At 47.7% G+C, this 26313-nt stretch overlaps 1 protein-coding gene across 2 annotated transcripts in view; it reads left to right on the top strand.

Moving 5' to 3' along the window:
* Positions 1-26313, top strand: part of LOC147100313 (E3 ubiquitin-protein ligase DZIP3-like) — an 85429-nt gene that overhangs the window by 20825 nt on the left and 38291 nt on the right. For both annotated transcript variants that reach the window (XM_085967875.1, XM_085967874.1), the window contains exons 6-20: positions 8-137; positions 2366-2448; positions 4514-4608; positions 6724-6786; positions 8706-8760; positions 10956-11115; positions 11932-11968; positions 14715-14850; positions 15325-15379; positions 16300-16373; positions 17120-17154; positions 17480-17535; positions 19554-19865; positions 21747-22052; positions 24879-25568. In XM_085967875.1, the coding sequence (XP_085824001.1) occupies positions 8-137; positions 2366-2448; positions 4514-4608; positions 6724-6786; positions 8706-8760; positions 10956-11115; positions 11932-11968; positions 14715-14850; positions 15325-15379; positions 16300-16373; positions 17120-17154; positions 17480-17535; positions 19554-19865; positions 21747-22052; positions 24879-25568 (2287 nt within the window). The remainder of the gene's footprint in view (positions 1-7; positions 138-2365; positions 2449-4513; positions 4609-6723; positions 6787-8705; positions 8761-10955; positions 11116-11931; positions 11969-14714; positions 14851-15324; positions 15380-16299; positions 16374-17119; positions 17155-17479; positions 17536-19553; positions 19866-21746; positions 22053-24878; positions 25569-26313) is intronic.

Below are 26313 nucleotides of genomic sequence, written 5' to 3'. Positions count from 1 at the left end.
TCTCTAGGAGGACTCTGAACTGAAAGAGATCCTCTCCTCTACAAAGCCTTTAATAAAACAAATTCCTATTGACAACCTAGCCCCTCATTGGACAGATCTCCAGAGGAACACAGCCCTCACAATACTGCTGGCACACTGTAAGTTCCCTTCTCAATGAGGCCGCAACTTATGACATACTTTTTAAAAAAAAAACAGTGTAGCTTTTAGAGGTCCTTTTGTGTTGTTTGCCCCAATTCACTTTAATTATACTCTCAGCCGTGGATCAGTGGGCAGCACTCTCGTCTCTGAGTCACAAGATTGTGGGCTCAAGTCCCACTCCAGAGACTTGAGCACAAAAATCTAGGCTGGCATTCCGGAGGTGCCGTCTTTCGGATGAGACGTTAAACCGAGGCCCCCGCCTGCTCTCAGGTGGACATAAAAGAGCCCATGGCACAATTTTGAAGAAGAGCAGGGGAGTTATCCTCTGTGTCCTGGGCCAATATTTATCCTTTAACCAACATCACTAAAAAACAGATTATCCGATCATGATCCCATTGCTGTTTGTGGGAGCTTGCTGTTTGTAAATTGGCTGCCGCGTTTCCCACATTACAACAGTGGCTACACTTCAAAAGTACTTAATTGGCTGTGAAGCGCTTTGGGACGTCCTGAGGTCGTGAAAGGCGCTATAGAAATGTAAGTCTTTATTTTTCTTTCTTAATGTAGGATAAGTTTACATCAGCAAAACTTACCTTTTTGGGGGTTGTTGGGGAGCAATATTTTGAGATACAGTATATGAGTAATTTGAGACATGACTTGCGGTGACTGTAGCATGCTTGGGAGCAACAGGTGACTTTCTACCTATGGTTCCAAAATCTTTCCACCACTGGGGGTTTTCCTCACCTCATATTTGGGTCTGTTGTAGACTCATTGATGGAGATTAATTGCCATGATTAGTCAACAACTCTGACGTAATAAAACTCACTACGCACTTGGTTTGAGTATAAAGCAAGGCTTTAATCAACTTGTTTCAGAACATGGAGATCTAGTTGTACTTCACTAGTTCCTGTCTTACAAAATGTCCCTGGAAAGCTGGGCCCACGCCCAAGTATTTATACTCCTTGGACAACGCCACCAGCTGGCCGTCCAGTGTTATTTCATGAGAAGTTTCTTGATGAATGATGCGATTTATAACAAACTCCATTATCATTGTATCATGGCTACCAGACAGTAGAAGGCGAACTAGATAAACCGTGGTCTTTCTTTTGTCTATCAATTCCTATGTTCCTGAAGTGTAAGATAAAGACAAAGCCTAGATGAAACATGGAGCCCTGAACCATGCAGCATGTCATTGAGGGAAGCTGGGTGTTGGCGGGAGAGTGAACTGTCCATTGAGGGAAGCTGGGTGTTGGAGGGAGGGAGAGTGATCTAGATGGGAGATATGTTCTTGTTTCTGTACCTCAGAGGGCTGTGGATGCTCAGCCGTTGAGTATATTCAAGACTGAAATCGATAGATTCTTGGGCACTAACCAAATCAAGGGATATGGGGATCGGACGGGAAAGTGGTTGAGGTCGAAGATCAGCCATGATCTTATTGAATGGCGGAGCAGGCTCGAGGGGCTGTATGGCCGACTCCTGCTCTTATTTCTTATGTTCTTATCAGAGCTAAGCACAGACCCGTCCCCACACGTACACTCTCCAAGCAGGGGGCCACTGGAGAGCGCTAAGGATGGGAGACCTGGGGAAATGAGTGCTGAGGCTAATTGTGTAACGTCGATACCTCCGCCCACCCTGGGAGCAGCTAGCTCAGCACAAACCAGAGATTGAACTGGGGTCTCCCTGGTCTGTGTGGGTCCAGTATCTTGCGCAAATGACCGATCAGTGCATTTACCAACTGAGCTGCAGGACAGCAATTTTTTATTTTTATTTTAACAGCTGAAGGAGAAATGGCCACAGTTTGCAGCTCAGTATTTGGGGAATGTGGTGTTCTCTCCCAGGTACAGGAAACTTTGGTTTATCCGGAGGTTAATTGTCCGGAATGCTCGATCCACCGGCAAAAATCAGGAGCCGTTTTGTTAGTTTTTTTTCTTTTCGTTGCTTTTTTTCCCCCCAACAGTCAGGCTCTGCAAAGTCTCTCTGAAGCTGTTGCTAAGCTACAGAGACGCTTGCAAGGTACGCCTGACTGTTTTAGAAGCTGTTGCTAAGCAACAGTGTTTGTTGCCAGCTCCATATGCTTCAACATTAGCGCTGGTTTGTCCGGCAGTTTTGATGGAACGGCAACAGCTCGGTCCCGTCGGTGTCGGATATCACAAAGTTTCCTGTACTCCATTCACAGCCACGGTGTTTTGTTGCTGGCTGGCCGTAATATCCTGCTGTTTCCTCTGTTCAGTTGCAGAGTATATAAAGAAATTTGCTGCCGAGGGGGATTCTGTGCTAAATGACTTTGAAAGAGATTGTGAATCAAATAATCAGGTAAGTATCTTTTGTTTTCGTTTAGTCGCACAAACGTGCCCGTGCTTTCAGAGGTCCCGGCATGTTCGGGAATAGATGCCTCATTGCAGATATATACATTAACCGTCTTGCACTGGTCACCAGGTTCGGAAAGACCCACCCGAGTATATATTGCATGGTTTCGGGTGGGCTGGAGAGTCTATATTGTGATACACAAGGAATCGCTATTGTGTGGGACCAGCTCGATGGACCAGAGGGTCTTTGCCTGTCCGTCACCATTCGTATGACCCTACAATCCCCTTTCACCCCACTCATCAGGTCCTCAAACATTTTCTGATGGCAATTCCTGATCTTTTGCCTCCACTACCTTTTTAAGGAAGTGTGTCGATCCTTTCCGTGTGTAGAACTTCCACAGTGTCAGCCGTGGCTCCGTGGGTAGCACACTCGCCTGAGTCAGAAGGTTGCGGGTTAAAGTCCCACTCCAGGGACTTGAGCACATAAAGCTAGGCTGACACTCCCAGTGCAGTACTGAGGGAGCGCTGCACTGTCGGAGGTGCTGTCTTTCGGATGAGACATTAAACCGAGGCCCCGTCTGCTCTCTCGGGTGGACGTAAATGATCCCAAGGCACTATTTTGAAGAAGAGCAGGGGGAGTTATCCCCGGTGTCCTGTGCAGTATTTATCCCTCAGCTCACATAACAAAAAACAGATTATCTGGTCATTATCACATTGCTGTTTGTGGGAGCTTGCTGTGTGCAAATTGGCTGCCGCGTTTCCCACATTACAACAGTGACTCCACTTCAAAAGTACTTCATTGGCTGTAAAGTGCTTTGAGACGTCCGGTGGTCGTGAAAGGCGCTATATAAATGCATGTCTTTCTTTTTCTTTATATCGCTCGTCTTTTGGGCAACTTGGGCGAGGTTGCCTGTTGGCAGGACAACAATCATTCATTGGCAGATGCTTAAAAACTTTTGTGAGACAATAACATTTCAGCTTCAGGCAATACTTAGTGACTTTAATCCTCTATGTGAAAAACTGAGCAACAGGTTGAAGGAGAAGCATCGAGTTACCTCTTATGGTTCACGAGCGTTCCAGAGTGCTGCCTACCCTTTGAGTGTGCTTTCAACAGTCTGTTTGCATAGTGCAGCTAGTGAGTCAGTGTTAATGGAATTTTGCTGAATAGCTTCCTGATGTTTGTCTGCGTGCTCGTCATTTTGTTTTCATAGAATCATGGAATGATACAGCACAGAAGGAGGCCATTCGGCCTGCCATGCCTGTGTTGACTCTTTGGTCGAGCTATCCAATTAATCCCACTCCCCTGCTCTTTCCCCATAGCCCTGTACATTTTTTCCCTTTTGAAAGTTACTAATGAATCTGCTTCCACCGCCCTTTCAGGCAGCGCATTCCAGATCACAACAACTCGCTGTGTAAAAACAAAAACATTTCCTCATGTCGCCTCTGGTCTATTCTTTGCAGGGGAACCTTATTCCTTTGTGGATTGCTGTGAGATCCACCGTCTAAGTGTACCCACAGTCCACAGTCACCATTTTAATTCAGTATATATTTCCCCTTTCCAATTTTCTGCTCTTATTCCTCCTTTCCTGAAGGTGGCGACAGTTCCGGAGGAGGAGATTGCTCCCAATAACCCTATCCAAGTGGCCATTTTTCACCTATGTGCCTGGACAGTGGATGTCAGTGGGCTGCTCAATCATCCAGTCCTTTGCTCACCTGGCATTGACACACGTGCAGTTCCAGATCAGGAGCAGGAACTGTGGTTAATTCTCACCCCTCCTTTTATCATCTTCCGTCCCCCCCCCCTCAAAAAAAAAAAAAGTAGCTCTGGGACATTGAGATCAATTACAATGTCCACACTGTCACCTTAGTTAAGATCAGTTACCAGCACAGTCCAGGCATTGAGGCTTTTATAGTCTGTATGGTTCAGTTCCATGCCTGGCTCTTCTACCTCACTGAGCAATCGGGGACCATCCACGTATATTTAAAAGGCACAAAATCCGCCCGAAGGGGTGTGGGACAGTTTAGATTGGAATGTTTATCGTGACAGTTATCTTGTCTGTTTTGCTTTTTAGAAGATTGAGCATCTGCAGAGGAAAGGCGAAGAAGAAGTGAATATAAGTGAATTCAAAGCTGCCATCCTCACGTACAGCAAGGCAGGCGAAACAAGGTACGATAGCAAAATACTGCGGATGCTGGAAATCCGAAATAACAACAGAAAATGCTGGAAAAACTCAGCAGGCCAGGGCAACATCCGTGGAGAGAGAAACAGAGTTAACGTTTCAGGTCGAAGACCTTTCGTCAGGACTGAGAAAAAGCAGGAAATGAAACAGATTAAGAAGCAAGTTTGGGGGCTGGGAAATGGGGGAGGGGATGAAAGAACAAAAGGGAAGGTCTGTGGGAGGGGTGAAGAGACATTAAGAGATATTCAAGGTGAGACGAGATGGTAATAGGACAGGTAAAGAGACAAAAGACGGCTCTAGATGAAGTGTGAAATGCGCTGGCAGAGTGAGAGACAGCTGCCATGTGGGAGAGAGAGAAATAAAGGAAAAGGCACAAAACCAAGTCGAAACAAGGTACCGTTCACCACTACAATAGCAAAATACTGCAGATGCTGGAAATCCGAAATAACAACAGAAAACGCTGGAAAAACTCAGCAGTTCTGACGAAGGGTCTTCGACCTGAAACGTTAACTCTGTTTCTCTCTCCACGGATGCTGCCTGGCCTGCTGAGTTTTTCCAGCGTTTTCTGTTATACCGTTCACCACTGTCGCTTGGGCTAGAAGAGTATTTTTTTTTTAAGTTCCCCAGGTTGCTCCTTTCCTGAAGGTGCTGATTCCAGGCACTTGGGTGTCCTCTGATAGCTCACCAAATGGCACTTTTTCATGACTGAGCCTAGACACTGAATACCAACAGAGACTGTACAAACATGCGGTGCATTGCAGTTGGGCCGATATCTACCCGCCTGCACTTTATAACGGGTCACTGGCTACTGAACAGGAATGTGAACGCTGCCTGATTTTTTTTCTTGTCACTGCTTTCTCTCCCTAATTTGGACCACTAAGGCCAATAGCGGCACGCAGGCACTCGGCCAGGATGTGATCTGCTGACTCGGCGATTACCAGGGACACTTGTCCTAGAGCTGAGCTATCTTGTCTTGCACTGGCTTTTGCCAAATTGGTCACAATTCAGTTTGTATAAGTGATTTAAAGGTGGTGATTCTTGCATATGGCAGGGCAGAGCGGCAGACAATGGAGGTATATATTAAGAAAGGTTAATTACTTCAACTGGCTGTACTGAGATTTGATTGAGAACTGTGTGACGTAAGAAAACTACTAGGCACTTGGTGTAAGCGTTAAACAAAGCTTTAATCAACTGTTTTACAACATGGAGGTCTAGTTGTGTCCTTCACTAGTTCCTGTTAAGAATGTCCTGCGCAAGCTGGGCCCGTGCCCGAGTATTTATACTCTCCCTGGACAGCGCCACTCGTAGGCCGCTCAGTGTTATTTCATAAGTCTTTCTTTCATGAATGACTGATTCATGTCACTGTGCACATTATCGAGAGAAATAAGAGTTACATTAGAACATTCATTGTCCATCATCCTGAATTTACGGCAGAATTTTCTCATCCCTCACTGCACAGGGACATTGTTATTTGTATTGTGTGTATATCCTCTCCTATTATATTCATAGACTTAGAAACTTACAGCACAGGAGGAGGCCATTCCGCCCGTCGTGCCTGTGCTGGCTCTTTGAAAGAGTAGTCGTGCTCAGTCCCACTCCCCCGCTTTTTGTCCGTGACCCTGTAAGTTCCTCATCCTCCAGCACCCGTCCAACTCCCTTTTAAAATTATTTATGGAATCGGCTTCCACCACCTTTTCAGGTGGAGCGTTCCAGATCCGACAACTGCGTGGAAAAAATTCTCCTGCTTGCCCCTCTAGATCTTTTTCTACTGATTTTGAATCAATGACCTCTAGTTATTGACTCACTCGTCAGAGGGAATATTTTTTCCCTGGTTACTCTATCAAAACCTCTCGTCATCTTGAAAACCTCTAGTAGCTCACCTCTTAACCTGGCAGGGGAACAGTCCTAACTTTTCCATTCTCAAGTATTGCTGTACTGTACATGTCAAGTCATAATTTAAGGTCTCAATTATCTGCTGATTTCCATTATTTACCGGGGAGGCCACCCCCCCCCCCCCCTCTGTTCTGGTGGATAATGGATGTTACACTGTAATGTATTCTCAGTAACTGCAATGCTTCATTTCCCCCTCTCTCCTTTTCCAGCCCTTATAATCATCACTTGTATTGTCGAAGAGCCTACTGTTACCTGCAGCTGAATGATCACAGGTGAGTCCTGATCGTGGACACTTTCCTTGTAACAATTTCCTCGTAACAAGTGGGACATTTTAATGCTTCAAGCCATTAGAAAACATTTTGACAAACTTCCCAGGATCATATTCCACGATGGGGGAATGGGGTTTGTCTTTTGAAGCTCAATATTTTGGGTGATGTGTTGTCCCTGTGGGAGTTTAAGTGGGATGTTGATTTGGAGAATCTTGTAGGAATTGCTTTGATACTTTGGTGGCTATTGCACACCTGCACATTACTGAAAACTGAAGGGACTACTACCTGGAAGGAAGAGTAGAGGGAACTGTGGGGTATTGGCTGCGGGCAAGATGTTCTGTTTTCCCAGCAAGCCTTGATTAAACATTTTTTTTTAAATCACACAAAAAAACCCAGATACTCCCTTTGCCTTTATTTATAATCAGTGCTGTGGGGGAGGGTGAGAGTAAGGCTCTGGATTCAGTGACGAGTCTTTTACATTGTTCCAATGGCATTCTATTCCTGCACATTTGCCACAGTGGCATAGTGGTTAGCACTGTTGCCTCACAGCGCCAGGCACCTGGGTTCGAATCCGGCCTCGGGTGACTGTCTGTGTGGAGTTTGCACATTCTCCCCGTGTTTGCGTGGGTTTCCTCCGGGTGCTCCGGTTTCCTCCCACAGTCCAAAGATGTGCAGGTTAGGTTGATTGGCTATGATAAATTGACCCTTAGTGTTAGGGGGATTAAAATATGTGGGGTTATAGGGTGGGATATGTGTTGGTGTAGGGGTTACGGGGATCGGGTGGGATATGTGTCGGTGCAGGCTCGATGGGCCGAAATGGCCTCTATCTGCACTGTGGGGTTTCTGTGTGATTCTGTGTGATTTGCGATCTATGGGTCTTATGCAACCAATGGCAAAGCCAAAATAAAATAGTTGGATTTGTGAAGGCTAGTTTTTAAAAAATTCATTCATGGGATGTGGGCGTCGCTGGCAAGGCCAGCATTTATTGCTCATCCCTAGTTGCCCTCGAGAAGGTGGTGGTGAGCCACCGCCTTGAACTGCTGCAGTCCGTGTGATGAAGGTGTTCCCACAGTGCTGTTAGGGAGGGAGTTCCAGGATTTTGACCCAGCGACGATGAAGGTGGTCTGTTACCCACCCATCCGGTCTTCCCAGCCGTCCACCTTAAAAAAAATTCCGGTGTATTTATATTGGTGTTCTGTCACAAGACCAGCGCTGACACCACAGGAGCAGTATCAAAGGAGCTTCTGATACCCCCACATCATCATGCCTCATTCTCAGGCACTCGGAATCATCAAATGGCCAGAATCGACCGATTACACAGATAGAGTCAGAAGGTTGTGGGTTCAAACCCCACTCCAGAGACTTGCATATAATCCAGGCTGACACTCCCACTACAGTACTGAGGGAGTGCTGCACTGTCGGAGGTGCCGTCTTTCAGATGAGACATTAAATCGAGGCCCCCGTCTGCTGTCTCAGATGGACGGGAAATATCCCATGGCACTGTTTCGAAGAAGAGCTGGGGAGTCCTGGGCTAACATTTATCCCTCAACCAACATCACTAAAAACAGATTATCTGGCCATTTTCTGATTGCTGTTTGTGGGGGCTTGCTGTGCACAATTCAGGTGCTGCGTTCCCTACATCACAACAGTGACTGCACTTCAAAAAAGTACTTCATTGGCTGTAAAGCGCTTTGGGACGTCCTGAGATCATGAAAGGCGTGGTAGAAATTGCAAGTCTTTCTTTGATAACAGTTGGATCAGTAAAAAAAAAAAACAAACACACTTACATTTTGTCCTTTAGGAAGTGTGTGATGCTCGGAGCAGGGTCACAGTTTCATCGGAGTTTTTGTGTGAATCTCTCGTCTTTGGAAATGAAACGCTTGATTTGTTTACATAACGATAATTTATTTTTCTCCTTTCAGAATGGCAATACTGGACAGTATTAGAGCAGCAGTCCTGAAACCAGATTATTTTAAGGTAGGTGACTCCTTTTACAGGAAACTCTCTTTTAACCGGCACCTAAATAACCGGAAATCTCTCTTAACCGGCAAAATTCAGGAGTAGGTTCAGGTAAGTTTTACTGTATATTAGTGGCCGTGTAACCGGGGTTCCTGGATCTGTGGCCGTGTAACCGGGGTTCCTGGATCTGTGGCCTTGTAACCGGGACTCCTGCACCTGTGGCCGTGTAACCGGGGCTCCTGCACCTGTGGCCGTGCAACAGGGACTCCTGGATCTATGGCCGTGTAACCGGGGCTCCTGCACTTGTGGCCGTGCAACAGGGACTCCTGGATCTGTGGCCGTGCAACAGGGATTCCTGGATCTGTGGCCGTGTAACCGGGACACCGGGACTCCTGCACAAGTGGCCGTGTAACCGGGACTCCTGCACCTGTGGCCGTGTAACAGGGACTCCTGCACCTGTGGCCGTGTAACCGGGGCCCCTGCACCTGTGGCCGTGTAACAGGGACTCCTGGATCTGTGGCCGTGTAACCGGGACTCCTGCACAAGTGGCCGTGTAACCGGGACTCCTGCACCTGTGGCCGTGCAACAGGGACTCCTGGATCTGTGGCCGTGTAACCGGGGCTCCTGCACCTGTGGCCGTGTAACCGGGACTCCTGCACAAGTGGCCGTGTAACCGGGACTCCTGCACAAGTGGCCGTGTAACTGGGGCTCCTGCACCTGTGGCCGTGTAACCGGGGCTCCTGCACCTGTGGCCGTGTAACAGGGACTCCTGGATCTGTGGCCGTGTAACCGGGACTCCTGCACAAGTGGCCGTGTAACCGGGACTCCTGCACCTGTGGCCGTGCAACAGGGACTCCTGGATCTGTGGCCATGTAACCGGGGCTCCTGCACCTGTGGCCGTGTAACCGGGGCTCCTGCACAAGTGGCCGTGTAACCAGGGCTCCTGCACCTGTGGCCGTGTACGGGGCTCTCGTACCTTAGTAAGTATACCTCTCTGTAATCCGGACTTTTTGATCAACCGGCACCACGCCGGTCCCGTCGGTGCCGGATAAAAAAGAGTTTCCTGTAGTTGATTCTTTTTGTGTTTTTTTTCCAAAAACATGTTTGTTCTCCAAAGAGAAACTTTATTTTAAACCTGTGTCATTTTTGCCACCCTGTTATTTCTGTGTTTCTTCAGTCTAATTGAGGCGTATTAAGTTATGAGGGGCCGAGCTAGAGTGGACAGGAAGGGTCTATTTCCCTTAGCAGAAGGGTCAACCAGGGGGCATAGATTTAAAGTAATTGGTCGGAGGTTTAGAGGGGAGTTGAGGAGAATTTTTTTTCACCCAGAGGGTGGTGGGGGTCTGGAACTCACTGCCTGAAAGGGTGGTAGAGGCAGAAACCCTCATCACATTTAAAAAGTGCTTGGATGTGCACTTGAAGTGCCGTAACCTACAGGGCTACGGACCGAGAGCTGGAAAGTGGGATTAGGGTGGATAGCTCTTTGTCGACTGGCATGGACAAGATGGGCCGAAATGGCCTCCTTCTGTGTCGTAAATTTCTGTGATTCTATGAGTCTGGCTGGGCTTGAACACTGCTCCTGAGAAATGGACACCATTATGAGGAAGAGTAGAGGGGACTGTGGAACACTGGCTACGGACAAGATGTTCCATTTCCACAACGCTTTGCATTCAGTGAGTTTAAAAAAAAAATTATAACAAGTTACAACAAAGAAAATTGGGTGCATCTTGTCACTTAGCAGCAATGTTTATTAACCCCTCACGCAGTTCTGAAGAGCTTGTGTGTTTAACTCCTAGAGTCATAGAGATATACAGCACAGAAAGAGGCCCTTTGGCCCTCTGTTCCTGTATTGTAGGGGCCTCCTAGTGCTTGTTACAGGAAATTATGAATTATTTATAGATAGCATTTTACACGAGCTGAAACATTTATTTTGACTCTCCGTATGATTGAACTCTCTGTGCATACACGTTTTATGGGATGATTTATGTTTAAGGTCACTAGAATTCATGGAAAATTGCCGAACGAGGTACTCAAAACACCAGCAGAATAACGTTGGGCGACTTAATCCTGTTACCGTAAAGCAGTGGCCCTGATGATGTTTTGCATAGCTGAAGTGTGAACTATCCGTTGGATGTTGGTTTTCACCACCCCCCCCCCCCCCTCCCAGGGGCGACCTTAGCTTGATGTCCTGTTCTGTTCACTCTGCTCTCCAGGGCCATTACTTCTGCGCTAAGAGTCTCCTGTCAGCGGGCTACCCGGAATATGCTATAATAGTGAACAGGAGAGGCACCGATCTCTGTCAGGTGGGAGGAAGTGACATCACAGTGCTGCAGGAACAGCGTAGTGAAATTCAAGTGGAAATGAAGAAAAAAGGTAATTTTTAAATATTTATCAAAAGTTTGCTGGCAAATCCCTACCTATGAGATGCGTGGAAAGAGCATTGGTATGGGATTAAAGTAGATACTGAGTAGATATTCCCTTCTATAACAGTGAAGACTGGAGATCTGTTTTTTGAGGAAGTGTTGGCCTCAGTCAATTGGCAGGCCCACCGTCTCGAAAGGAGCCAGAGTTGGTGCGATCAACCGTTGGAAGGTTGTGGAGGCTCACTGCCACGGTGGTAACCAAATTAAACTGCGTTTCTATGCAGCCTTAGTCAACATGTACTGAAACGGGAAAAAAAATCAGAAACTCCTCAGGAGCACTGTTCACTCCCAATTATTTTTTTTGGGTGCGTGGCCCGCCTTTTAAGGGCCCGCACGGCCCATTCACAGCGGATGCGCGAAATTTAAGACAGGGAAAAGCCGATCCCGGGCTGCCCGGAACCAGCAGAGAGCTGCGCAGCTTAGAGGGAGCGTTGCTGAGGAGGGAATTGCGCTGACCCGCGTACTATAGCTCGTCATGTTTGCTGTACAATGAGGCACCAAGCAAGCCGTGCCACGTGCAGCGACAACAGCAGCAGCTTACGTTTATGTAGCGCCGTCAACGGAGTAAAACATCCCGAGGCGCTTCACAGGAGCGTATTGACCCCGAGCCACATAAGGAGATATTAGGACGGGTGACTAAAAGCTTGGCCAAAGAGGTACGTGTTAGGGAGCGTCTTAAAGAAGGAGGGAGAGGTGGAGTTACAATCAGAAACACTGAGAGAGTGCAGTAACCCCGCAGTGACTGACATTCATTTCATTTTTACAGGCAACTGCGAAACTACAAATGGGCAGAACAGTTCGAGGTAAGTGGATTGTTGATTTGTTTGCCCACAGGCATTCTTTGGGAGACGGTAGATATTGTATTTAAAAATAAAAATTGAGAAATTTCTGCATTTTTTGTATTGCAATAAATAAGTTTGACCTAGAGCCACTGCGATTTGTCCAACTAAAGTGTGAGGTGAGCGAGTGATTTTTCTATTTCCCCCCGCCCCCCCCCCCCCCCCCCCCAGGTCCTCTATCTCTCAACACATAGAATGATTTTATTTTTAAATGTCTGCCTTTGCACTCTGAAAGGACTTGTTGAATATTACAGGTCTCCCTGCTATTCCATGTCACACGCTGAGAGGAGGAGTATTCCTGTAATCCAATGACAATTTCGGAGAATTTAACATAGAAACATAGAAGGCAGGAGTAGGCCATTCGGCCCCTCGAGCCTGTTCCGCCATGTAATGAGATCATGGCTGATCATCCAAATTCAGTACCCTGTCCCTGCTTTCTCCCCATATCCCTTGATTCCTTTAGCCTTAAGAAATATATCTAACTCCTTCTTGAATATATTTAATGAATTGGCCTCCACGGCCTTGTGTGGTAGAGAATTCCACAGGTTCACCACTCTCTGGGTGAAGAAATTCCTCCTCATCTCAGTCCTAAATGGCTTACCCCTTATCCTTAGACTGTGACCCCTGGTTCTGGACTCCCCGGCCATCGGGAACATCCTTCCTGCATCTAGTCTGTCTAGTCCTGTTAGAATTTTATACGTTTCCATGAGATCCCCTCTCATTCTTCTAAACTCCAGCGAGTATAAGCCCAATCGACCCAATCTCTCCTCATTCGTCATTCCTGCCATCCCAGGTATTTGAGCTGAAAAGGCAGACGGGCACTCAGTGAAGGGTCTCCTTCGCAAGGCGGCACCCCCCGAGAATGCAGCACTTCCTCGGTGTGTCCGCCCAAGTCCAGCAGCGGGGCTTGAACCGACAACCTTCTGACTCTGCGGCGGGCGGGCTACTGCCGAGTAAAGATATTTACTTTTGGCAAGTCCTGCCTCAGTTCTCTTTTTTTTCCCCCTCCTCCACTCTTCCCAGGCCTGGGGTAAAGAGGGTTTGGTGAGAAAGCAGTCAGCAGTCGGTTCCCTGTCATGAATAAATTCAGTCGGGAATTCAGGAGAAACTTCTTCAGCCAGAGAGTGGTTCCAATGTGGAAAGCTGCTACCACAGGGAGTGGTTGAGGCGAATAGCATTGGTGCATTTAAGGGCAATTCGATTTATACAGCGTCTTTCACAACCACCGGACGTCTCAAAGCGCTTCACAGCCAGTGAATTCACTGTTGTAATGTGGGAAACGTGGCAGCCAATTTGCGCACAGCAAGCTCCCACAAACACCAGTGTGATAATGACCAGATAATCTGTTTTTGATATGTTGATTGAGGGATAAATATTGACCCCAGGAATAACTCCCCTGCTCGTCTTCGAAATAGTGCCATGGGATCTTTTACATCCACCTGAGAGGGCAGACAGGACCTCAATTTAACGTCTCATCCGAAAGACACCACCTCCAACAGTGCAGCACTCCCTCAGCACTGCACTGGGAGTGTCAGCCTAGATTTATGTGTTCAAGTCCCTGGAGTGGGACTTGAACCCACAACCTTCTGACTTGGAGGCAAGTGTGCTACCAACTGAGCCACAGCTGACACTACATAAACACATGAGGGAGAAAGGAATCGAAGGATATGTTGATGGGGTGAGATGAAGAAGGGTGGGAGGAGGCTCGTGTGGAGCATAAACACTGGCATGGACCAGCTGGGCCGAATGGCCTGTTTCTGGGCTGTAAATACTGTGTCATTACCAGTGGTTGTTATTGGTTGCCAGGCAGTGACTGAGGATAGCCTGCTGACCACTTTTAACTGTTTCTGATTTGATTTCTCTTTATTCCTTTTCTCCCTCCTTGTGTCCTCCACCTGAATTCTCCACTCCCGTGAGTCAACTGAGTTCAGGAACTCATTGGAACAAAAAGAAAAGACTGCAGATGCTGGAAATCTGAAATTAAAAACAGAAAATGCTGGAGATACTCAGCAGGTCAGGCAGCATCTGTGAAGAGATAAACAGAGTTAACGTTTCAGGTCGATGACAAAAGGTCGATGACAAAAGGTCGCCGACCTGAAACGTTAACTCTGTTTCTCTCTTCACAGATGCTGCCTGACCTGCTGAGTATCTCCAGCATTTTCTGTTTTTATTTCAGGAACTCATCGGCCTGGTAACTGAAGCTGAATCCCACGACTCCACGGTGCTCTTTGCTCCTCCTTTTGAATAATTTGTTTCTAATCAGTTGAGTGGATGGAAGGGGAATGGTACAATCAGATAATTCTTAAGTTCCCCACAGGGCTGCTGGGAGTTGTCGCCCAATGTTAGTCGATTTGGAGAGACCCAAGAAAATTGGAGCCAGGCCATTCATGAGTGGAATCAGGAAACACCTCTTCACATAAAGCGCAGTAGAACTCTCTCCCCCCCCCCAAAAAGCATGTTGGGCGCTGAGTTAGTTGAAACTTTCCAGACTAAGCTCGATAGATTTTTGTACGGTAAGGGTATTCGGGGATATGGAGCAAAGGCAGGCAAATTGGGTTTAGGTGCAGATCAGCCCTGATCTAATTGAATGGCAGAGCAGCCTCGAGTGGCTGAGTGGGTGACTCCTGTTTCTGTGTCCCTGTGTCTTCTTTTCTCCTGCCATTGTTCAATCCGGCTTGTGTCATATTTTCTGTGTTTTTGCTTTATTCAGTAAAAAGGGGACCACCCTGAGTGGCGAGGACAGCCCAATGCCTGAGCTGGTGTCGGACTCGGACAACGGCCACGATTATATTGAATCTTTGGAAGGACACGGGACGTTCCAAATTTTCAAAGATGAAGAATTCCAGGTAAGGTTGAGATTCATCAGGACTGAATTTTTGTTGTTGTTGATAACTTTGACGCATATTTCCTCCTCCATAAAATCAGGCCAAGCCCCCAACCCTCCCCAGTCAGAGGTCACAGGCATCTTTCCTCACCCTCACTCCCGGATCAATGGTGCCTCAACTTCCTTCTGGAGCAACGGGATATCCAAGTGATATTGGGCTATAAATTACTATTGATCATAATAGCCGATGATGAACAGTTAACACTTTCATATGACGTTCCTCTGCCCATTATTTTAATGGAGGTGATAGCCCCGTTTAAAATAAATGGGGTTAACAAGCACTTTACTACCCGAGTGAATGAGGTGAATCTGTGTACGGATTGAATTCTTCATGGCCGAAGGAGTTTCCTTCTCTCGAGAATTCTGGCACCCAGTGAAGTAGTATTGGAGAAGAATAGAAAGATCATTAACCTTACTTTCTTGTTTCTTTTTCCAGGCAGCCTGGCAAATCGTGACAGATAACTTAACGGAAAAAAAATGCAAGATGTGTGGTGAGTCTGAGGAGGAAAATGTCTGCCGCACGCATTTCCTTTCCGCTATCCCTTTTCCAATTTCTTATCTTTTTTTCTAGTTTGTTCTCTCTGTCTCTCGCACTTTCCCATTAATTCTCTTGCGTGAATTCCACCCCCCCCCCCGCCAATCTTTCCATCTCCCATATCGTCGTTGTGCAAAAATACGCTCGAAACTCCCAGCTGTCTTGCTGGTGTTTGGCCGCTCACTGTGTGCCTTCTGATTCATGAAATTCACTGCTTGCAGTCCCTCTGTATAAACTCTGGGGGATCCATTATGCACTGACTCAAACTGAACGGGATATTCATGGGATTTGTGGTGTAAGCTGGGTAGAACCAGATAAACTGGTTAGAGCTCTCACTTGAAATTGAACAATAGAAACAATTCTGGCCTCTTGTGCAACCCTGATCTCCGTCGCCCCACCTTTGGCGGCCGTGCCTTCAGCTGCCAAGGCCCTAAGCTCTGGAATTCCCTCCCTAAACCTCTCTGCCTCTCTACTCTACCTCTCTCTCCTCCTTTAAGACGCTCCTTAAAATCTACCTCTTTGACCAAGCTTTTGGTCATCTGCCCCAATGTCTCCTCCTTTGGCTTGTTGTCACGTTCTTTGTCTGATTATGTTCCTCTGCAGCACCTTGGGACGTTTCATTACATTTAAATCTGCTGTACAAATTCAGGTTGTTGGTGAATCATAGAATCATGGAATGATACAGCACAGAAGGAGGCCATTCGGCCCATCGTGTCTGTGCCGGCTCTTTGAAAGAGATATCCAATAAGTCCCACTCCCCCGCTCCTTCCCCATAGCCCTGTAATTTTTTTCTCCTTAAGGATCTATCCAATTTTCTTTTGAATGCCACCACTGATGTACGTACACTCACCCCTGTATCCGTACGCTTTGTTGTAGATGAACTCCTTGAAGAGGAGTCTGAAAGTATTACAAGCAAGAAGTCAACTCCCAAAGCTGAAAAGACAAACCAGGTAAAAACGTGTGTTAGCTGTGTGGTTTGTACCCTCAAGACATTCCACCACTGCAAAATTGGGGAAGGTGTGTAACAGGCTTATGTTGTGTCTGGTAAATGGTAAATTGAAACACACTTGGGAAGTTCCAGTCACTAAGACATTCAAGCACTGGGGGCAGTGCAGAGAAGAGCCACAAGGCTGACTCCTACTGTTACACATCTGAGTTATGAAGGAAGACCAGAGGAACCAACTTTTCGATCGTGAAAGGTGGTGTCCGAGAGGTGGTCTTATGCAGGTACCTTTTTTATAAGGTAAATCCGGAACATGATTTTGAATTAACTTGCAAGAGAAAGGTGCACAGCCACAGATTCCAACTAGTAAATTCTAGACTGATACCAGGAAGTTCTTCACAACACTTGGAATGGGCTTCGGATAATGTGCTGGAGGTGAAAACCTTGGAATCATTTAATAACTAATATGATGCTGCAATGGGGTCATTGCGGATGAACAAACTGACATGGGCCCAAGGGCCTTTGGCAGCTATAACTTGACAAAGGGTTTTGACCTGAAACGTTGACTCTATTTCTCGCTCCACGGATGTTGCCTGACCTGCTGAGTTTTTCCAGCATTTTCTGTTGTTATTTCGGATTTCCAGCATCTGCAGTATTTTGCTATCGTACTTATATAACTATCCTGTGACCTCTTGCTGTAGAAGGTTTGCAAAATAACATTTCCTCCACCCTTTTTTTAATTTCCCTTTTTAGTGTGAAGATCTTCCTCCAGATCCTGATGATCAATCGTAAGTAGAGGAAGAAAAATCAAATGTATTAATGAATTATAGCTGTTTCCCCACCCACCCTGCTCTTGGTCCCCCCTCCCCCTCCCCCTTGCTCTTCGGTTACCCCCCTCCCCCTTGCTCTTGGTCTCCCCCCTCCCCCGCTCTTCGCCCCCCCCCCCCCCCTTGCTCTTGGTCTCCCCCCTCCCCTGCTCTTCGACCCCCCCCCTCCCCCTTGCTCGTCGGCCTCCCCCGGCTCTTCGTTCCACGGTGGCCATGGAATCCTACCCCTGTAAGTAAGAAGGTGTTCCGTGCAAATTAATGAGCTCCACATATCTCTGTACTTTAGATCTGTAGAGAAAAACGGAACCAAGAAAAAATCTCCCACAGAAACAAAAAGTGCAGGTAAATTGATTAAAGGTTTGTCTCAGCCGCTCGGTTTATTTCTGACTCCTTACGTTAATCTACATCTTCCAACCAGCAAACTGTAAATCACTTATTTTATATGGGTTATCCATGGCTATTCAAATAAGCTAGTACTTTCCTTTTTTGTAATATTGTTTGTGTGCTTCTAATTAGTTCAATGCATCGTTATACTTTCTGCAAATCCACATAGAATTTAAAGATGTTTAAGTTTAGTATGTGCTCAGTTTGTTTTCGTTTTCGCACTACCCTCGGTTAGAGGGATCGATATCTTTATTTTAAGCTAAATGCCTTAACCTTGCACCATCAAAATACAATGAGGTGCCAATCCCTCTGAGTGAGCTGCGTGATAAAACACACCAAATATTTCAGACCCACTTTGTCCCCCCCCCTCCCCACCCCCCCCCCCCGGCCATGTCCTGGAACCAACAGTTTTAGGCTGGAGGGTAGTTTATAAGAGCAGGAGCAGGAGTCGGCCATTTGGCCCTTCGAGCCTACTCCGCCATTCAGTAAGATCATGGCTGATCTTCTACCTCATCTCCACATTCCTGCACTATCCCCATATCCCTTGATTCCCTTAATATTCAAGAATCTATCCTCTGTTTTGAATATACCTCACGACTGAGCCTCCACAGCCCTCTGGGGTAGAGAATTCCAAAGATTCACCACCCTCTGAGTGAAGAAAGTTCTCCTCATCTCTGTCCTAAATGGCCGACCCCTTATTCTGAGACTGTGACCCCTGGTTCTAGACTCTCCAGCCAGGGGAAACATCCTCCCTGCATCTACCCTGTCAAGCCCTGTAAGAATTTTGTATGTTTCAATGAGATCACCTCTCATTCTTCTAAACTCGAGAGAATATAGCCCTAGTCTACTCAATCTCTCCTCATAGGACAATCCCCCCATCCCAGGAACCAATTGGTGAACCTTCGTTGCACTCCCTCTATTGCAAGTATATCCTTCCTTAGGTAAGGAGACCAAAACTGTACACAATACTCAGATCACAGAAATCATAGAAACCCCACAGTGCAGATAGAGGCCATTCGGCCCATCGAGCCTGCACCGACACATATCCCACCCGATCCCCGTAACCCCTACACCAACACATATCCCACTCTATCCCCGTAACCCCACGTATTTGATCCCCCTAACACTAAGGGTCAATTTATCATAGCCAATCAACCTAACGGCACATCTTTGGACTGTGGGAGGAAACTGGAGCACCCGGAGGAAACCCACGCAAACACGGGGAGAATGTGCAAACTCCACACAGACAGTCACCTGAGGCCAGATTCGAACCCGGGTCCCTGGCGCTGTGAGGCAACAGTGCTAACCACTATGCCACCGTACTCCAGGGTGTGGTCTCACCAGGGCCCTATATAATTACAGTAAGACGTCTTTACTCTTATACTCAAATCCTCTTGTAATAAAGGCCAACATACCATTTGCTTTATAGAACCATACAGCACAAAAGGAGGCCATTCAACCCATCATGCCTGTGCCGGCTCTTTGAAAGAGCTCTCCAATTAATCCCACTTCCCCCGCTCTTTCCCCATAGCTCTGCATTTTCTTTTCCTTTTCAACTATTTATCCAATTCGCTTTTGAAAGCTACTACTGAATCTGCTTTCACCGCCCTTTCAGCCAGTGCGTTCCAGATCATAACCACTCGCTGCGTAAAAAATAATTCTCCTCATCTCACCTCTGGTTCTCTTGGTAATTATCTTAAATCTGCTTACAAACCATCCTACCAGTGGAAACAGTTTCTCCCTATCTATTCCTATCAAAACCCTTCATCATTTTGAACACAAAATGAGTTTTAAACTTAGGATTGCCACTTCGAGACAGGACAGTGTAACAGGAAGTCACTTTGCAAAATCGGGACAGAGGTCTGAATTGTTTTTTGAGATGCACAGTACCCAGCAGGTGAGGGGGTGGGGGGGGGGTGTATGTGTAACATCAACTTTGTTCTGATCTCATTTTTATTCCCTTTGACCTTCTCCAGATAAGATTGTTTTTGACCCTTCAAAATGTCGCCTGTGGAGAGCCGTGCACTCGGAGCAGGAGCTGATCACACAAGGCGTCGAGGACATCTCGTTCCTGCTGTACCGCTTGAAGTTGAAGAGGTTCCTCTCCGAGGGCGACCAGGAAGAGGTGGAGAAGCAGAGCACCGCCCCATCGAAGATAGACGCCCTCCTTCGAATTGTATTAAAAAGGAACTCAAACCTGGAGATTCGTAGGTTCACCTCCGTGCTGGTCGCAATCGATGGCCTCAAGCCAGAGCTTTCCAAGTGGGTCCAGAACTTGGAGGAAATGGGTATGTTGGAATTCTGCCCAGTGACTCTATAGGAAGGTGTTCTCCAAATCATTTGGCTTTGTAGGCTAGTTACGTACCTTGGTGATATATAAAGGATTAGAATACAGCATGCCAAATTTGAGGAATGTACAGAAAGGCACTTCTGCAGAACAGCAGCCCCATCTGCATCATTATTGGGAACGGTAGCAGTGTTTATGTTACGGGACTAGTAATCCAGAGGCCTGGACTAATGAACCGGAGTCATGAGTTCAAACCTCACCATGGCAGTTGGGATATTTAAATTCAGTTAAAATCTTAAATTTTTTTTTTAAGAAGCTAGTACAGGTGACCATGTAACTACCGGATTATTGTAAAAACCCATTTGGTTCACTGATGTCCTTTAGGAAAGGAAATCTGCCGCCCTTGCCCGGTCTGGCCTATACCTGACTCCAGACCCACAGCAATGTTGTTGACTCTTAACTGCCCTCTGAAATGGCCCAGCAAACCACTCAGTTGTCGGGGAGGCGGCTCACCACCACCTTCTCGAGAGCAATTAGGGAATGGGCAATAAATGCTGGCCTTTCCCAGCGATGCCCACATCCCGTGAATGAATTTTAAAAAAAATCAGTGTGGTACACCAATTTAAGTTGCTGCTAGTTCCTAGCACAGCACAAAACTGCCTCTAACCCTGCGCTAATTAGCAAAGTCTAAAAGAAGAATGGTTGATGTGAGTGATGGAAAAATGCCACACTAATCCAGTAGGGGTGCTCTTCTACAGTCGGGACTGAAGTACATTGTCGGGTCAGACGAGAGAGAGAGAGAGCGAGAGAGAGCGAGCTCAGCCCTGATTTTAAACCCTCCACCCCTGGGGCCTGATGAGAACAGGGAGTGCAGGGGGTTAAAATAGGGGCAGAGTGCTTGCCTCCCAGTTCGCACTGCACAGCTGCCAGCCGCTACTTTAGCTCTTGGGTTTCGAGGGCTTTATCAATACAACGAAGTCATTCAGATCCTCGAAACGATTTTTTTTTTTAAACCCCAGGCTGCGCAGGTTGTGGGCAGTGCCGATCTCGCCTGGGAAAACTGCCGTCTGAAAAGTCCCAACAAGGCCAGATTTTGTAAGTTTTTAATGGTTTCTTTGTGGGGTCAGAGGAAGTAGGAGTGTTCTTTCGGGCCCCACACAAGAGAACCTTGGGCCTCCCCCCCCCCCCCCACCCCCTTAACGCTTAGACCAAGTGCCTAGTAGTTTTCTTACGTCACCCTTCATCAGAACACTTTGCTTAGAAACTCTCTAGCGGTGTCCCAACTCTGACTCCAAAGTAAAGTTTCCAATTCTGAGTCACTCTCGCCACGAATGTCCCAGGTTCTAAACCCGGGTCCGTGCTGTGTTAACCCAGCACTCATGGAACTGTGCTGGAGTGAGGGCCGACACCTTCAGGAGAGGCGGGAACATTTTCAAAATTTGTTCACAGGATATGGATGTCGCTGGCAAGGCCAGCATTTATTGCCCATCCCTAATTGCCCTTGAGAAGGTGGTGCCCTTAGTGAACCGCTGCAGTCCGTGTGGTGAAGGTACTCCCACAGTGCTGTTAGGGAGGGAGTTCCAGGATTTTGACCCAGCGATGCAGGAACACCGATATATTTCCAAGTCAGGATGGTGTGTGACCTGGAGGGGAACTTTGAGGTGGTGGTGTTCCCATGCGCCTGCTGCCCGTATCCTTCTAGGCGATAGAGGTCGTGGGTTTGGGAACTGAATCGTAGATTTCCACGGCAGGCCGTACAGTAACGTGAGGGGAAAAGTTGACGAGATTTTATGCTGTCCGATTAGGCAAAATTCCAGTATTTAAACGCTAAAACCGTTTAAACTAAACGCTAACGCTGTTCAATTTATTTTTCCCTTTGAAGGGAACAGCTGTGCTGACAGTTTTCTGTACCTGTACCTGGAAGTTTTGGCGGAACCGCTGAGTGGCCTCCCTTTAAGAGACCTTATTTACAGTCTGCAGACTAGAAATATTCTGACGGATGTGGAGAATGACCTGTTAATGAAGACCTCGCCCCTGCATAGGGGCCAACGGCTGCTGGAAGTCATCGTGTACATGAAGTCGGCGGCGGAGAAGGCCGAGTTTGTTTTCCTCTTGGAAGAAGAGCGAGGGTCTTTCCCGACACTAAGAAAATGTCTGGACGAGTTCCAGCAGGAGTTTGAGAAGCTGCGTAAGTAGCGGAGCGCCGTTGAAGGCCTTGCCCGTTCATGTGCTGGTTAGCTTCGTTCTGCGATGGAGCCTTCTAATATTGAACACAAAGCCCCTTCCATAGCTTCCCCAATGGCTCTTGGTGTGGTACCGAGCCATGCAGAGCAAGTCCGAGGTCCAATCTTAACATTGTTCCAATGAAGCTCAACGTAAGCTCGAGGAACAGCACCTCATCTTTCGATTAGGAACTTTACAGCCTTCTGGACTCGACGTTGAGTTCAACAATTTCAGACTATAACCCCTGCTCCCATTTTTTAGGCTGTTTATGATTTTGCCATCCCCATTTGCAACATTTTACCTTTCCTACCTCCTACCTTAGCACAGAATATTCCCTCAATTCCTTCCCTCCCACCCTCTCCCTGCCTCTGTACCTGCTTAATATCTGTTACATCTCCAGCTTTTTCCAGTTCTGATGAAGGGTCCCAGACCTGAAACGTTAACTCTGTTTCTCTCTCCACCAATACTGCCTGGCCTGTTGAGTGTTTCCAGCATTCTCTGTTGTTATTTCAGATTTCCAGCCTCCGCAGTATTTTGCTATTGTCCGAGGTCCAATCCCTGGTTTGTATTATAGCACAGATACCGGTCGTTCGGCCCAACTAGTCTATGCTGCTGTTTATACTCCACGAGTCTCCTCCTACCTCTTCCCACCCATCCCCATATCCCTTTCCCTACTTTACAGTAGCTACTCTTCAGAAATGTGTCACTGGCTGTAAAGCGATTTGTGACGACCTGAGGCCGTGAAAGGCGCTATATAAATGCAAGTCCTTTCTTATTCTTTCCATTTATGCATCAAGCCTCCCCTTTAGTGCATTAATGCTGTCTCATTCAACCACTCCCTGTGGCAGTGAGTTCCACATTCTCACCACTCTCTGTGTAAAGAAATTCCTCCTAATGTCTTCTTTAAATTCCTTCTTTATTTGACCTGTTAGGGGCCATCTTATATTGATGTCTATTACAAAAAGCAAAATACTGCGGATGCTGGAAATCGATATTAAAAACAGAAAATGCTGGAAATACTCCGCAGGTCAGGCAGCATCTGTGGAGAGAGAAACAGAGTTAACGTTTCAGGTTAATGACCTTTCGCTGGTTCTGAAACGTTAACTCTGTTTCTCTCTCCACAGATGCTGCCTGACCGGCTGAGTATTTCCAGCATTTTCTGTTTTTATTTTATATTGATGCCTCCTTGTTCTGGACACTCCCACAAGTGGAAACAGTTTTTTCCACATCCACCCTATTGGACTGTAATTTTGTAATTTGAAAGACCTCCATCAGGTCTCCTCTTAGCCGGGGGGCGGGGGCGGGCGGGGCGGGGCGGGGGGGGGGCGGCGGGGCGGGGGCGGGGGGGGTGCGGGCGGGGCGGGGGGGGGGCGAGCGGGGGCGGGGGTGGGGGGGGGCGGGGGGGGGGTGGCAGGGGCGGGGGGGCGCGGGCGCCGGGGGGGGGGAGGCTAAACAAAACTTCAGTGCCTTAGATTAGGATGGGAGAAATATGAGCCAAGGTTCCTGATACTGATCACCGTACAGTGGACCCCCCCCCCCCCCCCCCCGCTCGAAAGTGGGCATGTTGAGGTTGGATGAGGGCGGGCTCAGCCTGGCTTGTGACCAACGTCCACCATAAGCCGCACTGCCTCCTGCGCGGCACGGCCTGCCTCTCCCCCAATGCTCAGCCCATTCAAAATCTTTGCGTGCGCACCGTACCCACAATGTACAAGCCGGTGAGCAGCCTGCGCTGGGCCTTGGCAGATGACCGCGCAGCTTAGTGGGAGCATCGCTTGTGCCCAACCTTTTCCTGTTGAGCCGCGCAGCCGTCTGGAGGCCCCGCGCAGGTCACCGCTCACCGGCTTTTCAAGGCAAGAAACCACGCGTGCGTGAAAATTTGAATGGGACACGCAGCCAATTAAAAAGACCACGCACCCAAAGAATAATTAGAGGGGAGCGTTGCTTCTGACTCCCTCCAATTTCAAGTAGCATCCCATTACTCGCTGTCCACACTTGCAGATGAACAAAGGCGACTTGGGCGAGGCTCTGCAAAGCCTATGGAACGCTGTCCCAGTATGAATAGCCAGCTCCAGGGGAGGAGAGAAGAAAATTAACGTAACAATTGCAGTATTATAGAAATTCATTAAGGGTCGGTAACCAGAGGACACAGATTTAAGGTACAGGAAACTCTTTTTTATCCGGCACCGATGGGACCGACGGTTTATCAAAAAGTGCGGATTACAGAGAGGTATAGTAAAAGGCACGAGAGCCCCGTACACGGCCACAGATCCAGGCGTCCCTGTTGCATAGCAACAGGTGCAGGAACCCCGGTTACACGGCCACAGACCCACGAACGGCCACTTATATGAAGTAAAACTTACCTGAACCTACTCTTGAATTTTGCCAGTTAATAGAGATTTCTGGTAATTTAGGTGCTGGTAAATCGAGAGTTTCCTGTAATTGGCAGAAGGTGCAGCGGGGAGATGAGATTTTTTTTTTACAAAGCGACTTGTTATGATCTGGAATACTCTGCCTGAAAGGGCGGTGGAAGCGGATTCAATCGTAACATTCAAAAGGGAATTGGACATATACATGAAAGGGGAAAAAGTTTCAGAGCTCTGGGGAAAGGAGAGGTGAGTGGGACTAATTGGACAGATCTTTCAAAGAGCCAGCACAGGCACGATGGGCCGAATGGCGGCCTCCTATGCTGTATGATTCATTAATATACAACCATAGCAACGCTTCAGCTGCACCCTGTGCCAATTCAGTAAATCCCATTTGCCCTTTCTTTCTTTCTCCCCCCTCCCTCTAGGTGACGGATACATACCTCGTTTTAAAAGATACTTGCCACTTAAGAGGCTACGAAGACGTGAGGACCTCCCGGCCGATGAGCGGAACTCGTACTGTAACTTCTTCCGCCTGATGTACCTCATCATTCTGGAAGGGACGCGAATGGCACAGAAGGTTTTCGCGGAGCGTGTGCCCCCCAGCGACCTGCAGGCGGAAATTAAGAAGTTAAAGAAACCAGAACTGCACCGCCACTTCCGGGAGTTCCAGACGTCCTTCCTCTCCCACTCCGACTGGGGGTTGCTGTATCCGCAGAAGGCTTCCCCGCTGGAGTTCCAGAAATATGACGTTACCCTGATTGTCTTTTTAATGATGCACGTCAAGTCTTTCCCTCAGCCAAAAAAGGGCTGGCGAGTGGAGCCGCCTCCCGACGACACCTCGAAGTCGGGCAGCCTGCTGCGCCTCCTGTACCTGCGCAGGCAGCTGGTAACGCGGGACGGTTACATGGGCGTGCCGGAGGCGGAGTTTTTGACCCTGTGGGGCGAGACGAAGCAATCCCTCTGTCGACTCGGCAAAGAGCGCGAGGAGATTGAGGACATCATGTTCACGCCCGGCTATTTATTGTGGAAGGACCATGAGCAGATTGCGGAATTCATGGGGAGGCAGTGCTCGGACATGATCGGACAGTACATGACTGCCATGAAAAACCACTTGCGTAAGGACCAGTACCTTGCCTTTCAGCGCTCCCTGGGGCTGGCTAATCGTTGCAGAAAAGAGCAGGGAGCGCGCAATTGTACCAATATTTCCCACTGTGCAGAACCAGGATAATGTAGCCAGAGATTCCCTCTGATTGCAAAACTGTGAACACTCTTTATATTTACACTTTAGTGACCAGAGGGAATTTATCCTCACTTTGTTTTTATTCCTTGCTCATGGTGTCTTGCTTTTGTTGATAGCTCTACCAGTTTTTAGACAGCCGGTTATGGTTTTCAGTCCCAAAAGGGGAGTTTCAAGCTCACAATCTAAGCTGACACTCCAGTGCGGTACTGATGGAGTGCTGCATTGTCAGATTTTAAGGAAAATTGTATTTAACTGCCTCTTCTGAAATTCTAATTAGATCAAATTAGCTGGCTGGCTTCAATGTTCCGTAACATCGCCCGTCTCCGCCCTTGCCTCAGCTCATCCGCTGCTGAAACCCTCATCCATGCCTTTGTTACCTCTAGACTTGACTATTCCAACACACTCCTGGCTGGCCTCCCACATTCCACCCTATGTAAACCTTGAGGTCATCCAAAACTCGGCTGCCCGTGTCCTAACTCGCACCAAGTCCAGTTCGTCCATCACCCCTGTGCTCGCTGACCTACATTGGCTCCCGGTTAAACAGCGTCTCGATTTCAAAATTCTCATCCTTATTTTCAAATCCCTCCATGGCCTCGCCCCTCCCTATCTCTGTAATCTCC

The sequence above is a fragment of the Somniosus microcephalus genome, chromosome 26 (assembly GCF_052327205.1).
Source record: "Somniosus microcephalus isolate GS21.2 chromosome 26, FLI_Smic_1.0, whole genome shotgun sequence".
NCBI lineage: Eukaryota > Metazoa > Chordata > Chondrichthyes > Squaliformes > Somniosidae > Somniosus > Somniosus microcephalus.
The sequence above is the reverse complement of the archived record's forward strand: the minus strand, read 5'-3'. Positions and strand labels throughout refer to the sequence as shown.